The sequence below is a fragment of the Physella acuta genome, unplaced genomic scaffold (genome assembly GCF_028476545.2).
Source record: "Physella acuta isolate Inbredline_101_S28 unplaced genomic scaffold, ASM2847654v3 ptg000574l, whole genome shotgun sequence".
Classification (NCBI taxonomy): domain Eukaryota; kingdom Metazoa; phylum Mollusca; class Gastropoda; family Physidae; genus Physella; species Physella acuta.
In genome coordinates this window covers 204,787-220,401 of record NW_026732093.1, presented here as the reverse complement: position 1 = coordinate 220,401, position 15,615 = coordinate 204,787, and the positions used below count along the sequence as shown (strand labels likewise).

At 34.4% G+C, this 15,615-nt stretch overlaps 1 protein-coding gene across 1 annotated transcript; it reads left to right on the top strand.

Annotated features, from left to right (window-relative positions):
- The first annotated feature begins 79 nt into the window (after window positions 1-79).
- On the top strand, window positions 80-15,384 carry LOC131946889 (cadherin-related family member 1-like). The gene is made up of 7 exons (XM_059307885.1): window positions 80-151; window positions 947-1,033; window positions 7,630-7,749; window positions 10,339-10,509; window positions 14,369-14,459; window positions 15,106-15,224; window positions 15,331-15,384. The coding sequence occupies exons 1-7, from the start codon at window positions 80-82 to the stop codon at window positions 15,382-15,384; spliced, it is 714 nt and encodes a 237-aa protein (XP_059163868.1).
- The last annotated feature ends 231 nt before the right edge of the window (window positions 15,385-15,615 follow it).

Below are 15,615 nucleotides of genomic sequence, written 5' to 3'. Positions count from 1 at the left end.
ACCTTAGATTATTTCATGTTCAATACTGCTTATAATATTATGTCTTAAACAACTTATACAGACCAGAATATCGATCACCATGATCATCAAAGACTTCAACGACAACGCACCAACTTTTCTAAATCTACCATACAGAACATCACTTAATGAGGTTAGTCTATATCGTTTTTTTTTCCGAATGGTCATGACCGAGTTGATGTAAATTCTTCCATCATTATTGTTGGCATGGATAGAAATTTTTTATTTTAGATTTTGCATTCAAAGAGACCGAAAAAAAAACCAAACCAAAAATACAAAACAAACAAACGTATCTTAAAATAATTCAGATATTTAATATTTTTTGAATCAATTTTATATAAGTTGTAAATCTACAGAACTTTAAAATATTTTTTGTGTGCTTAAGACTAACATTGATTGGCTCAACAGGAATTCTTTGATCGATATTCTGAAAACCCCACTTTAAAAAAAAAAAAAACTCATTGTAATTTGTACTCAATACTTTGCCAATGCAATTTTTAAAGTTTAGTCATTTAAAAAAAAATTTCGATAATAAATGTATACAATTAAATAATTTTTGGCTTTTTGTTTAAAAAAAAAAAGTTTGCTTAGTTACCAAAAATACTAAAAACATCAATTATATCCAATCTTTAGTAAAGTAAAAAAAAAAATCAGTCAGATTTTTATAACCATATTTATTTGATTCACATTGTGTATGATTTTAAAAAAATATTTAATGAGCCTTTAGAATGATGTTTTTAAACTAATCGCAATTAAGTCGAATTTCCCCCCTCCCGTATATACACCTATGGCACTACATAATAATATGTGTAACTTGAACCCACCTCCCCGGCACATCTGTCAATCAATATTTTCCCTGATAAAGCTGTAACTTAATGTTATACCCAGCCACATGTGTAAATTGATGGTTCTCACGAATTGTCCCCAGAATCATCCCACAGGAACTTCGGTCTTCAGTGTCACTGCTAAAGATCCCGACTCTGGTCCTGGTGGTTCTGTCGTCTACTCCATAAATGTAAGTTGGCTTTTTTACTTTCTTGTATAGCCTACGAAGCATAAAGGTAGTATTGTAATCAGTGGCAAAACTAGAAAACAAGTTAATAAAAAGTCTAGTGACAATTTAAGCGCAATTTCCTTATGTTATCCATAACAATTTTTTATTTTTTGTGACCGAACGAAAGGATATTTTTTTGCGCTAAAAAAAAAAGACAACTATATTAACCTATATCAACGGAAATAGTTTCATTTTAACGAGTAGGCCTACACGATGCTCAGTTAAAAAAAATATCATCTTAGGCCTACACGATGCTCAGTTTAAAAAAGTAGTAATTAATTTTTTGTGACCGAACGAAAGGATATTTTTGAAAACTTTCTTCGGCAATATTGTTCTAAATTATAGCAGAAATAGATTGGTAAATGTTTCAAGTCGCTAAGTGGTCTGGTTGCCGAGATATGGGCAAAAAACTGCATTTGTTCGAGTTTTTTTGGCTTTTCTGGGAAATCCAGGAAGAAATTCCGGAATTTTTTTGGCCCACAATCATCCTCGGAACTTGCTTAACATATTTGCTTTGGAACTAGTCCTCGATATTGCTTCGTTGAGGAGGAGATACGACTTAAAGCTGCGGACACACATCCATCCATTCATTCATTCATCCATCCAGAAATGATGAGTTAATAATCGTAATTGTCCGTATGGAAATTGCGCTAAAAAGGGCCACCCCGCAAAGAAAATTTCTGGGCCACCCTATATATATATATATATATATATATATATATATATATATATATATATATATATATATATATATATATATATATATATATATATATATATATATATATATATATATATATATATACTGACACAGAATACGAACATAGGATACTCATTTCTGGCCTCATGGGTTTTTTTTTTTAAAAAAAAGGCTTTGTTTGTTTTTTAAATTAAAACATTTTACAACTACATTTCATGTATGTGAGTGGATTAGGGGTCATCCATTTATGACGTCCACAATTGTTTTTGGAATTTAGACCCCCCCCCCCCTCCACAAAAATTACTGTTTACTAATCATAATTTTTAATCAACTATTCCGCACTGTTACAAACGCGCAATGATTTTAGTCATGAAACTCTATTGTAAATTTTTAAAATTTAAAGTACTGAAAAAAATGCATGAATTGATAAAATGCAACTAGCTGCATCCCGTGATCCGCCACGGTAAATCTTTTTTAAATGTGCCAACTTGGGAACAGAACAGAACAAAACTAAACATAACACAAACGAACGCAAAAAAAAACAAACCACAAACGAAAAAAATAAACACAACACTCATAACATAAACACAATTTAAATGCAATCATAAAATCATATTGCCCACAGTCTAGCCCGTAGCGCCAAATCGAGCCCTTTCCGAGCACCGGCGGACGCGTCTGACACAGTGAATGACTACAAAACAAAGGCGTAGCGACCCTTTCCGGCGCCCGGTGACAAACTTTCGATTTGACCCCCCTCAAACTTACGAATTGCACCCCCTCCCTTCAAAATTTCAATTTCCATCCCACCCCCTTAAACTTTCGATTTGCCCCCTCCCCCTTAGACTTTCGAATTGCACCACTTTTGATTTGAAATTCCCCCCGCTCAAACTTTTGATTTGCACCCCCCTCAAACTTTCGATTTGCACCCCCGCCCTAAAACTTTCGATTTCCACCCCACCCCCCGCACATTTTTTTCCAACCCACTTTGGAGCCCCCTAAGGTCGGCACCCGGGGACGTATGCCCCCCCCCCCCCCCCCTCGCTACGTCTCTCCTACAAAACCCCCAGCTTGTCCGCAAACTGAAAGATAGAATAATAATAAATAATATACAATAAATAATAGGCAATATTTAAAATATCCGTGTTTTACCTACCATATATCACTTTATCAATTCACGCATTTTTTTCCAGTACTTTAAATTTTAAAAATTTACAATAGAGTTTTATAACTAAAACCATAGCGCACCCAATGAACGTGATGACGCGTCTATAAAGGTGCGGAATAGTTGATTAAAAATTAGAAGTAGTAAACAGTACATTCAGTGAATAAAATAAATAAAAGATTGCCTTTTATCAATCAATGCTAATTATAATTTTCTAACAATAATTTCCTCTTCCACATCCGCACAATTTGCATTTACATTTTGCTAATTATATTATTGCAACACTAATTCACGTCCGTAGCTTTGCATTCACATTTTTTTTTATTATCATGAGTTTAATTTATTTATCCCTTGTCAAAATTAGAAAATAGAGTTAAATAAATTTGATTTTTCTACCCTACTGTTATTATGTTATTAAAATGTATCCAACGAAAATGATATTTGACATTGATCCATTTAATATTTTTTAGCAATGTGCGTGTATTTAATATTTCCTTTACGTTATGCAAAAGAGTAAAAACGGTGGAAGTTATAAAATAGCTACATGTCGTTATATAAACAAACCCTTCTCTATTACTTATAATAAGACACTGCGATGCACTGAAAAAGCACTGCCAGGCGCGATGTTTACTTTTAAGGTTCCAAAATCTATAGCGATGACGGACTGACACACTACCTAGCCGCTTACATTATAGATATGGTAGGTAAAACACGGATATTTTAAATACTGCCTTTTATTTATTTTATACACTGAACGTACTGTTTACTAATTATTATTCTATCTTTCCGTTTGCGGACAAGCTGGGGTTTTTATAGTCATTCACTAAATCAGGCGCGTCCGACGGCGCTCGGACAGGGTGCGATTTGGCGCCACGGGCTAGACAGTGAGCACTATGCGTTTATTTTTGCATTTAAGTTTCGTTTATGTTATGAGTGTTGTGTTTTTTTGCGCTTGCATTTGTGTTTGCATTGTGTTTGTGTTTTCATTTGTGTTTTTATTTGCGTTTGTTTGTGTTTGTGTGTTGCGTTTGTGTTTCCGTTTGTTTTTACATTGTATGTGTGTTTTCTTTTGTGTTTGTGTTGTATTTGTGTCTTTTGTGTTTGTGTTGCGTTTATTGTTTCTTTTGTGTTTGTGTTTGTGTGTTGCGTTTGTGTTTTTGTTTGTTTTTGTATTGTGTTTGTTTGCATTGTGTTTATGTTTTCTTTTGTGTTTGTGTTGTGTTTGTGTTGTGGTTTTTTTGAGTTTAGTTTTGTTCTGTTCTGTTCCCAAGTAGGTACATTTAAAAAAGATTTACCGTGGTGAAGCAAGGGTATGCATCTAGTATATATATTTACGTAACAGCATGTGTTAGCTACTGTATAACATCACTACTTTAGTAGATCTGTTTGTTATTTACAAAATAGGGGAGGGGGGATCTGGCTTTTGTGACGATGTGTGACGGAGGCGGGGGGGGGGGGGGAGTAGGTAAAAATCGTCAAAAAACAGCGTGACGTAATTTATGGATAACACCCCCAAAATAAAAATAAGTAAACGTACATAAACCGAAATTATTGTTACTATATTCTTTTTGCTTATTGTAGAATAGTAGAATAGTAGTTCTACCAACACAAAAAGTACATGTTACATTGTAAAGTCACAATGGATTGTGGGCTCCTAACCAACGCTATAAAGAAGCAAAAGTCGTCTTTATATCTAGCGGCCTCTTTTCAAAAGAATTTTGTCGACAACAGGGTGTGTTTGATTGTAGAGGACTCGGCTTTCACTATGGTTTAAAAAAAAAGGGAAAAAGAATATACAAGAGCGTAGGATGGTGTCTATAGAATAAAGATAATCTAACCGCAGCCACAGTATTCTTTTTACAAAACAACCTTCAAGTCAAAAATGCAAGAAAATTAAATTTCCTAATTATATAAAATTGATTATGGTCTGCTATGGGCCCACGCATTGCGGTGTCTGACAGCACTGAAGTTAAGACCCTGATATTAATCGAGCAAAAGAAAAAAAAAACCGGAGTGATCTCCCCTAAACTTTCTCGAATACTCTTATATAAAAATTCAGGGGATGGCAACTCAGGATATAGACATGATTTTAATTTCTTTAACTTTTAAAATAGTATAGAATCTTGCAGAAAAAGAATTGCGCACCAAGTGAACGCCAAAATATCTCTGAATAATAGTGCGGAATATTATTAGTACTTAATAAATTTGTATGTTTTTTTTTTGAGAAAACGGAGATAGCGTAAACTACTACTTCCGGTCAACGAAAAGTACTCAAAATTTTACGAAAGGCAGAGAATTAGAACTTTTACTTACGTGTGAAATTTCATGCATCTATCTGAAATAGTACTCAAGGTATAGGCATTTTAAAAAAATGAAAGTAGAATAAGTTCCACTTCCGGTTACTGGAAACCGCTGAAAAGTTGAAACAGAACTACAAATTTGATATGATACTTGTATGTAAAATTTTATCAACCTAACTATAACAGCACTCAGGTTATCTTGTTCACACACACACACACACACACACACACACACACACACACACACACACACACACAGACATAGACACGCACAATATTGCAAAACTATGTTTTCCGACTCAGGGTGGTGTAAAACGTCGAGATTTTTAAAAAATCATGATTTTTTGTGTGCATGATTTCAATACTTCTTCAATACTTAGTATATTAGAAAGTAAAAAATATAGATTTTTTATAAACTCGACGTTTTACACCTCCCTAATTCTCTGCCTTTGTCAAATTTTGAGTGATTTCCGTTGACCGGAAGTAGTAATGTACGCGATTTCGGATTTCGCAAAAAAAAAAAAAAACCAACAAAAAAAAAACAACAACAAACAACCGCATATGAATTTATAAAATACTATTATTCCGCACTATTAAACCGATATTGTTTACCTTTCACATGGTGCGAAATCCTTTTTTTTTTCTACGATATTCTATTCCATTTTTAAAAGTTTAAGTAATAAAAAATGGATTAAAATAATGTCTATATTCCTAGTTGCCATCCCTCGTAGTGTTATATAAGAATATTCGAGAAAGTTTAGGGGAGATCACTCCCGGTTTATTCGTTTTAAATTTTATTGGCTTTACTCAAGCACTCAACTATCCTTACCGTAATTACTTTTCTCAATCTATTTACCTATACCCAAATTATTCCCTCAATAAAATCTAATTCATTTTCATTTGATCTTCAATTTAATCTCGCATTGAAATTCTTTCTTCTCTTGTTTCAGGCTAGTGTCTCGGTAAGTAGTTAGACCTATTTGAATTATATGATTTAGATAGTGTGAACTTCACGCCGAGCTCGATGGCCGATTATGTTATGTTTTTTTATATTGTTTACAAAAATTTCACGATCAAATGGACTTTTTAGCTAATGAATTTAGGGAAATAGAGCTTGTAATTTTCGGTCTTTCTCAGATGGATTGACGAAATTACATATATATATATATATATATATATATATATATATATATATATATATATATATATATATATATATATATGTAAAAGATCTAATTCGCTACCTTCCTTCAAATTTTGAGTAATTTCCGTTTACCGCAAGTAATACTTTACGGTACTTACGATTTCTCAAAAACCGCAAATGAATTTATAAAAGTACTAATATTTCGCTCTATTATACAAACATTGTTTGCTGTTCCCTTGGTGCGCAACGCTTTTTTCATCGAGATTCTATTTTAAAAGTAATTAAAAAGCATGTATATATCCCGAGTTGCCATTCCCCGTAGTGTTATATATGAATATATTTAGTTTCACCATTTGATTTAAAATATTCACATTTATTTAAAAAAAATAACAAAAAAAATCAACGAAAAAAAAACAACAACCCCACACATCTTACCCCCACACACCTTTTCTGGCAAGTTCAGAAACGAGAAGTTGATGACCTACTAACAAGCCCTATTATTAGCATTAGAGAATCGTCTATTCGGGAATTTGCACCATACCAGTAGGGCAAAGTATACTCGCTCAAACGGTATTTCGAGAAAATGTTTGTAGGCATTTATTTAAAAAAAAAATTAGCAGTATGTTTTTTGTGTTTAGTTGAGACCTCCGAACGAATTTAAATATAATTTCCTTAGCAGCATTAGACACACAACGAAATAAACAAAATAAGACATTTGTCAAACCTGCTGTTAATATTTAGACTATTAATTACACATTGTCTTTTTAAAAAGATCCGTAGAGATATGTATCAAGAATGCCAACTTAATCTTAAACATAACGAAGCTGAGGCCCCATTAGATTTAGATGCAATAGATGGACTCAGAGGGTCCCACCATCTCGAGCAAAGGGCCAGAAATTCTAGGTGGACTAAAGAGGGCCAACCGTTTCAAACCTAGGTCCCTCGGAGCCAGAGGGCCAACATTTGCAACAAAAGCCCATCAGAGCTGGTTAGTCTCAAGATGGCCCATCGTCTCTAACCAATAGGCTAGTAAATGTTGAACCAAGATAGTCAACCACAACTATAGTCATTTTTTTTTATTACAAAAGCACTATCAAGGCAAAGTCGCACAGAAATTAAGTTTATTATTTTTCTATAGTTATGGTCGGATTTTTGGTGCCTTAACCTCCTCTCCTTTGTGCCACTGCTAGACGAACTAAATATGAGATGATTGTATGTCTCAAGACTGACTAAATGATTGTATGTTTCTAGACTGACCAGCAAGAATACAGCCAGACCTTCTCTATAGACCCCAACAGTGGGGTCATCACCCTACTGAGGCCACTAGACTATGAAACCAGGTCGTTTTATCATTTCAACGTGTATGCCAAGGTCAGTTTTTTCTTGCTCTCTAAATAAATAATCCAATCTTATAGTGTATCAAACTCAGTCATACAAAGAACACACAGCACGATACCAACTGACAAATATAAGGGTGTCCACCTAGGGACAGAACTAAAAAATAATACACTCAAAAATAGTCGTGACTGATCAAGAACACTCATCGAAGCTCACGTGAAAGTCTTCAAAGAAAGCGTTGTCAACAATAATGGGATATAATACATTTAACACACAATCAATTTTAAAGCGACTAAACAAACCGAGACTAAGAATAAGATTATAAAATAAAAATGGAGAAATATTTAATTTAAGTAGCTAAGTGGACACCCCACCACAAAAAATAAATTATAAAGCATAATGGAAGGAGATTAGGAAATGCAAAATATAGAAATAGATATAAAATAAAACACCTTTTTAACATAATTGTAAACAACGTGATAACACTGTAGCATATTTTACATAACATCAAATGTGTTTGAAAAAAGTAAACCATAAACCTAATAGTGAAAGTAGAAAAATGTATTTAAAGATTAAACGTTCTATCATCTGCAATTGTAAGGTACAAGGAACACATCATATAAGTATCACACATGTCATTTGTAGACGTCAAGCTCACATTGGTTCGAAGTGTGTGAAGGCTTAATAGAAGTGGAAAGATGACTTTAACCGACTAAACGTCTTCTGCATTCAACAAAACAACAGATATCTAGCATCGTTAAATGGCTGATAAAGTGACAACCATATTTCCTTTGACAAAGTCGCTGTCTAATGCACGGGTTCCCAACCTGGGGGTCGCGACCCCCCTGGGGGTCGCGAAGGTCTTTCTGGGGGGTCGCCAACTGATATACTAAACCTTAGTAATTTGAAATAAAACATACATATTTAGAAGAATTTTTAAAATTCGGCTTCATTAACATCACTGGAAATGTAATAGAGAAGAAACAAAGCGCACAGAACAAAGTTGTTCTCAGTCACGAGTTTATGAAATCTTTAAAACTAAAACGTCATTTGAGACGAGTCATTCGGAACACACCAAAAAATATATGGAGTTCTTTCGTCGGTAAGAAGCTAGTTGCAAACGCCAGAGACTTGATCGAACAAGAAGTTTTCATCAGCATTAGTGCAAGCATCAAATGAAGTCGCGATAGAAAATGCCAAGCAAAAAAAAAAAAAACAATAGGAGAAAATTTCATCAAACGCTGCATGTACGTAAATGTTAAATAACACATTTGTATTGAAATTAAGCTTTCACCATTGTTTGCTTTTTAAGTTGATAAATCAACAGACGTGAGTTTGTGTTGGCAGTTGCTGGTCTGTGTCTATATTCATGCGGATGACAGCAAAGAAGAGTTGCTCTTTTGTGAAAATAGAACGGCTGTGTGGGTTTGTACGAATGGTGCGCGATCTATGTTTAGGTCAAAATCGGGCTTTCAGAAAACAGAAAAGATTTAGCTCCCTAACCACTGCCCTAACCAATCGACATCAAGAGTCCATTGCTAGTATAAGTCGTAAATTATATAAAATCTGGAGCCTTCAAAGAACTGAGCAAAAACATTAATATAGATCACGAGGTTCTGCTCTGCTACACTACAGTACGCTGGCTGTCAAACGAAATGTTGTAAATTGTGTTTTTGAATTGAAATCTGAAATCAAATTGTTCTTGGAAGTGCAAAGGAAACAAGACTTTTTGGTTACTTAAAACGACATAGAGTGGTTGGAGAGAGTATCATACCTAGCAGATGTGTTCGAACATCAAGATAAGCTTAACCTGAAGATTCAGGGAAAATGAACGAATATTGTAACTTTCCATGATAATCTCGGGGCATTTTTATCAAAGCTGCAAAATCAGTAAAGAAAATAAATCTTGGAAATATTGTAAATTTGAGAAACTCTGCGGTGTGGTAGATTAATCTGATTGAGAGATAATTAAAATTTTGAAAGAAGCGATTTCTGGGCATCTTGAATCTCTTGAAAACGAACTGCATCGCTATTTCTCTGAGCTGACAAAAGAAGAATCTGCATTTACGCATTACCCATTCTCTTCTACCCTTGATGTTGCCAGGATTCCCGATGAATTACAAGATGAATTCTTTGATTTGCAGAATGATTCCGAGTAAGATGAAAAACTGCAGACACAATTTTGGTGTAGTATTCACCATTCATACCCAAACTTAAAATTGACTTTTCGAGAATATAGTTTCAACACTATTCTTCGATTAAAAACAAAATTAAGATAATTATAATGACATAGGTTGGCGTTAACAATTTTTTTAAAATTAAAAACTTAACCACGAAGGTTTAGTGAATAGCATGCAATTTTACTCATGCTATTAAAATAGTTATCAAGAGTAGTTCATATTGAAAGTCTACTAGAAAATCTTATTTTAGTGCTTGTTAATTTCCATACTAATTTCGGCTTTTTAATTCTATGGGGGTCGCGGGTCACTTACTTTTTATAAAAGGGGGTCGCCACTCGAAAAAGGTTGGGAACCACTGGTCTAATGCATTTGTTTTGTAATTTGAATATTTTATAGCTTCATTATGCTACAGTTAACTACATACTTTTGGTGGTACCCACAGGATCTAGGGTCCCCACCCTGCCCTGGACCGAACTGCAACTGTAACTTCCCAAGTGACCATTGCGAGGCTGACGTCGTCGATCTTTTCTTCACAGTCACAGACATTGAAGACACGCCCCCAGTGTTTGAAAATCTGCCATACATGGGGGTAGTCAATGAGAATGTACAAATAGTAAGTTTTCATGAGATTGATGTATCTCACAGCAAAAGTTTAATAGTAGGCCTATATACAATGATTTTAGTTGATTTGAATTTAAAAAAAAATTGACTGTCATATGATTTTTAATTACGTTTTGCACATAATAATAAAATGAATTTGTTACACTTAACAAAACATCAAAAGATTTATAATACTTAATCTTTGTAGTCTTGAAATCATACCGAATTTTTGAAAAAAATCTTTTTAAAAATATGGCAAGAAATAAAATTATAGTTACATACGTAAAAATTAAAGCCGTTTGGGAACCATCGATTACACTTATTTTTATATTTTTGTATCGAATATAAGCTGGTGAAAAGCCGTTTAGAATTATTTTATCAATTCAAATATTAAAAAAAAAATTTCCCCAACCTCTCCTTGAAGTCAACCGGAATGGACAGGGAGAGTAAAACAATAAAAGCCAGAACAATTTTTTTCCATGGTAAAAATACACAATAATAATCTACTTTGTATAGCATAGTATTGTATTTATATTAATATTATAACATCCCCAATCACCACAACAATCTGACTACTAACCCAAATTAAAAATAAAAGCTTTTGCTAAATTACTATTATATAACTAATAATTATTTCTTTGACTATTTATAGCCTTAATGAAACCGGAAGTAATTTTGTACTTATTACACAAATGTTTTAAAATATTCAATTTTGGTTGAAAAATATGCTTTCTGGCAACGAAAATTTGGAACCATTTGCAACCAGTTTTTAGCGCAATTTCCATTCTGGAGAATTGCGTTTATTAACCCGTCATTTCTGGATGGATGAATGGATGGATGAATGTGTGTCCGCAGCTTTAAGTCGTATCTCCTCCTCAACGAAGCAATATCGATGACTAGTTACAAAAGCAATTATGTTAAGCAAATTACGAGGATGAACATACGCTATAAAAATTCCGGGTTTCTTTCATGGATTTCCCGAAAAATCCAAAAAACCTCGAAAAAATGCAGTTTTTGGCCCATATCTCGGCAACCAGACGACTTAGCGACTTGAAACATGTACCAATCGATTCCTGTCATAATTTAGAACAATATTGCCGAAGAAAGTTTTCAAAAATATCCTTTCGTTCGGTCACAAATTTTTTTTTAATTAATTAAAATTTGAACCGAACTAGTAGGCATTTTTATCCAACCACACCACACGCGTCATCACGTTCAATAGCTGCGCCATCACGTTCAGTGGCTGCGCCATCACGTTCGGTAGCTAGGCGCGCAATGGTTTTTGGTCATGTAACTCTATTGTAAATAAAACATGTAAAATACTGAAAAATATTTTAATAAAAAACGTTTTAATAACTAACCAATGGTTTTACTAACCCTGCTCTTGATTTACGCTACGACAGAGCTATTTTTAGATAACATAAGGAAATTGCGCTAAAATTGTCACTAGACTTTTTAATTACCTTGTTTAAGTCTATAGCGTTTGATTTGAAAATGTAAAAATTAAAACAAACCTACTCCTTTAACTTGAAAGGTATAATAAATGATAATGTATATAAAAAATAAAGGTAGTTATACAACATTAATGTTCAAAACACGTGAAATATTTTCAAAAATGTGATTGGATCTTTAAGTTCGTAACGTAAAAACCATTGTTTTTATTATATAATTGACACAAACATAACGTTTACATTTCTTTGCTGGCTGCTGTCCAGCGTCAATCTGGCTTCTTAAAAGTGCAGTTGCATGCTGTTGCTACAGTAATTTACGTGCTAGTCTTGCTCTAGTGGGATGACAAACACTGACCATTGCATTAAACGCATTGTGCCAGTCTTACACAGCATTATTGCTTGTGGGCAACTCGTTTTTGACGCGATTGTGTTGGTTCCAGAGGCTCACAGGGTACCGAGGCTGGGATCGGCGACCACGTCGAACACGCCCTATGTATACATCTTCAAAGTAGTCAATGAGAAAATCCAAGTCAGAAAAAATCCACTTGTACACACAAGTCTTTCGAAAACACACATAAAACCAGTTTCTGGCACAAATTAAATACATTGCTGTTTTACCCTCAGCTTGCAGTTTCCTCCAAACGTTTTGCCCATAGTGGAAATAACATCTTGCAATGCTTTGATTGCGGCTAATTCACTATAGAAGAGGGCTTTGGTTTGTGATTTTTACCAAGGCTAACAGCATGCTGCAATAGGCGACGGTAAATCACCCCACTACGCCCCGGTAATAAGGTATACACACACGGAAAAGTTACACCGTTCTCAAATGCTTGGATTGTATACAACTGATTAAAACCATCAGGAGTAACTCTAAATGTTCCATCACAAAACCAATGTTTGCTAGAAAATAAAAAATCCACATCTTCTTGTGCTGCAAAAAAAAAAAAGAAAATCAGGCTCACTCACGCGTAAGAAAACACTTCCACCACCTGTTTTGCTACAAGCATTGGTCGTTGAATCCGTTTCGCTGTCTGTCTTCAAACATCTCTAGTCAAGGAAGGCTGCTTAGGTAGAAGATGTGCATGCTTAATTGATACTTGTTTAAAGCGTGCTGAACGATGTCGTTTAAATAAGCATGATCACTAAGGTGTGACCGACGAATAACTATTGACTTTAGATGCTAGTTGTATTTTCCATAGAGGGCGGATGTCTTTCCCTTAGGGCATGTCTCTGTCATCAAAGCGGGCGGCTACCTAGACACGAAGGTGTATTTTTGTTGTTATTTCATCCCCTTTGATCTAGTTTCGTTTACCAAATGTAGTAGGATTGTCTCATGTTTGTCAGGCCCACCTACGCTGTATATCGAAAAATTTATTTAATCTTCGCATAATATAATCGCAATTTTAGAATGCTTAGTGCAATATGACAAATTTATGCGGCAAATATTGCTTACAATTATTATATAGGCCTATAAACAATATTAAATGTATTAATAAAAACCATATGACAGTCAATAAAAAACGTACAAATAATTTGTCCTGACATCATTTGTTTGTATTAAAGTATACCAGTGGTAAACCCGGTGATGAAACAAAAGAAAAAATCTCACATCAGATGTATGTGTTTGAGTGTGAATCACAGTAGAATTTAGACTGAGATTTAAAATACCTTGTTTTTTACTTTCTCGTATATACGAAGTATAGAGAAAGTCTTGTAATCGTGCAAAAAAAAAAGAGATTTTTGCAAATCTCGACGTTTTACACCTCACTGATACGGGATAACATAATTTTGCAATCTTGTCCATATGTCTGTGTGAGTGTCTGTGTGTGTCTTTGTGTGTGTAAACACGATAACTTGAGTACCGTTACAGCTAGGTTGATGAAATTTCATATATAAGTATTTTATCAAAATCGTAGATCCCTATCAACTTTTGAGCGATTTCCGATAACCGGAAGTGGTACTTTTTCTACTTTGAATTTTTCAAAAGCCTATTAATTGAGTATTATTTCAGATAGTTAAATGAAATTTCACATGTAAGTAAAAGATGTAATTATCTACCTTCTGTCAAATTTTGAGTAGTTTCCGATGACCGGAAGTACTAATTTACGCTATTTCCGATTTCTCAAAAAACGCATGTAAATTTATAAAGTACTAATAATATTGCGTACTATTATGCACATCTTTATTTGGCGTTCATTGGTGTGCAATTCTTTTTTCTACGAGATTTTATTCTATTTTTAAAAAGTTTCAGTATTTAAAATGGATTAAATTTCATGTCTATATCCCGAGTTCCATCCCATGTTTTTTTTATATAAGATTATACGAGAAAGTTTAGGGGAGATCACTCTCGGTTTATTTTCTAAACGTAAAGAGAATAGTTTTATTACCAGTTTGTCTCAAGCAAGGATGTGTTCTTTACAGGGCATTACAGTATTGACAGTGAAGGCAGTTGATGGGGACAGGAGAGTGGCTGTACCCAACCCGGTGTATTATAATATTAGTGGTGATACAGGTGAGTACACATGGTTGTCATGGTGATACAGGTGAGCATAAATAGTTGTCATGGTGATACAGGTGAGCACAAATAGTTGTCATGGTGATACAGGTGAGCACAAATAGTTGTCATGGTAATACAGGTGAGCACAAATAGTTCTCATGGTAATACAGGTGAGCACAAATAGTTGTCATGGTGATTAAGGTGAGCAGAAATAGTTGTCATGGTGATAAATGTGAGCAGAAATAGTTGTCATCGTGATACACGTGAGCACAAATAGTTGTCATGGTGATACAGGTGATAAAGGTGAGTACAAATACAAATACTTTCAATGTTAATACAGGTGAGCACAAATAGTTGTCATGGTAATACAGGTGAGCACAAATAGTTGTCATGGTGATACATGGTGATACAGGTGATACAGGTGAGTACAAATACTTTCCATGACGATACAGGTGAGCGCGACTAGTTGTCTAGGTGATACAGGTGACCACAAATAGTTGTCATGGTGATACATGTACGTTAAAATGGCATGTTGATAGACACAAATAGTAGACATTGTGAGACAAGTTTGCACGCAAGCTGTCGCATAATCATACATACACAAATGAAGAAAATCAGTTGTCATGGTGATACAGATACTCCTACTTAATTCCATCTCCAGGTTTCTCCTCCAAGTTTCTGATCAACTCCTCAACGGGTGACATAACAGTCAATGGTGTTTTAGATGTGGACCAGGGAGAGGGCCTTGATCGAGCTGGGATTTATCTCTTTACTGTGACGGTAAGTTTTATTTTGTACTGCTAGTTGTACCTCAATGATAGTAAATTTTGTTTTGTACTTCTAGTTGTTGCTCTCCATGTTTTTAAGTTTTATTTTGTACTGCTAGTTGTCCCTCAACGATAGTAAGTTTTATTTTGTACTGCTAGTTGTCCCTCAATGATAGTAGGTTTTGTTTTGTACTGCTAGTTGTTGCTCTCCATGACAGTAAGTTGTGTTTTGTACTGCTAGTTGTTGCTCTCCATGACAGTAAGTTGTGTTTTGTACTGCTAGTTGTTGCTCTCCATGACAGTAAGTTGTGTTTTGTACTGCTAGTTGTTGCTCTCCATGACAGTAAGTTGTGTTTTGTACTGCTAGTTGTTGCTCTCCATGACAGTAAGTTGTGTTTTGTACT

Excerpts from the sequence above, each read along its gene's own strand:
- LOC131946889 (XM_059307885.1), top strand. The coding sequence starts at position 80 with ATGATCATCAAAGACTTCAACGACAACGCACCAACTTTTCTAAATCTA. Across the intron at positions 152-946 it reads ACAGAACATCACTTAATGAG|AATCATCCCACAGGAACTTC; the intron begins GTTAGTCTATAT and ends AATTGTCCCCAG. Across the intron at positions 14,460-15,105 it reads TAATATTAGTGGTGATACAG|GTTTCTCCTCCAAGTTTCTG; the intron begins GTGAGTACACAT and ends TTCCATCTCCAG.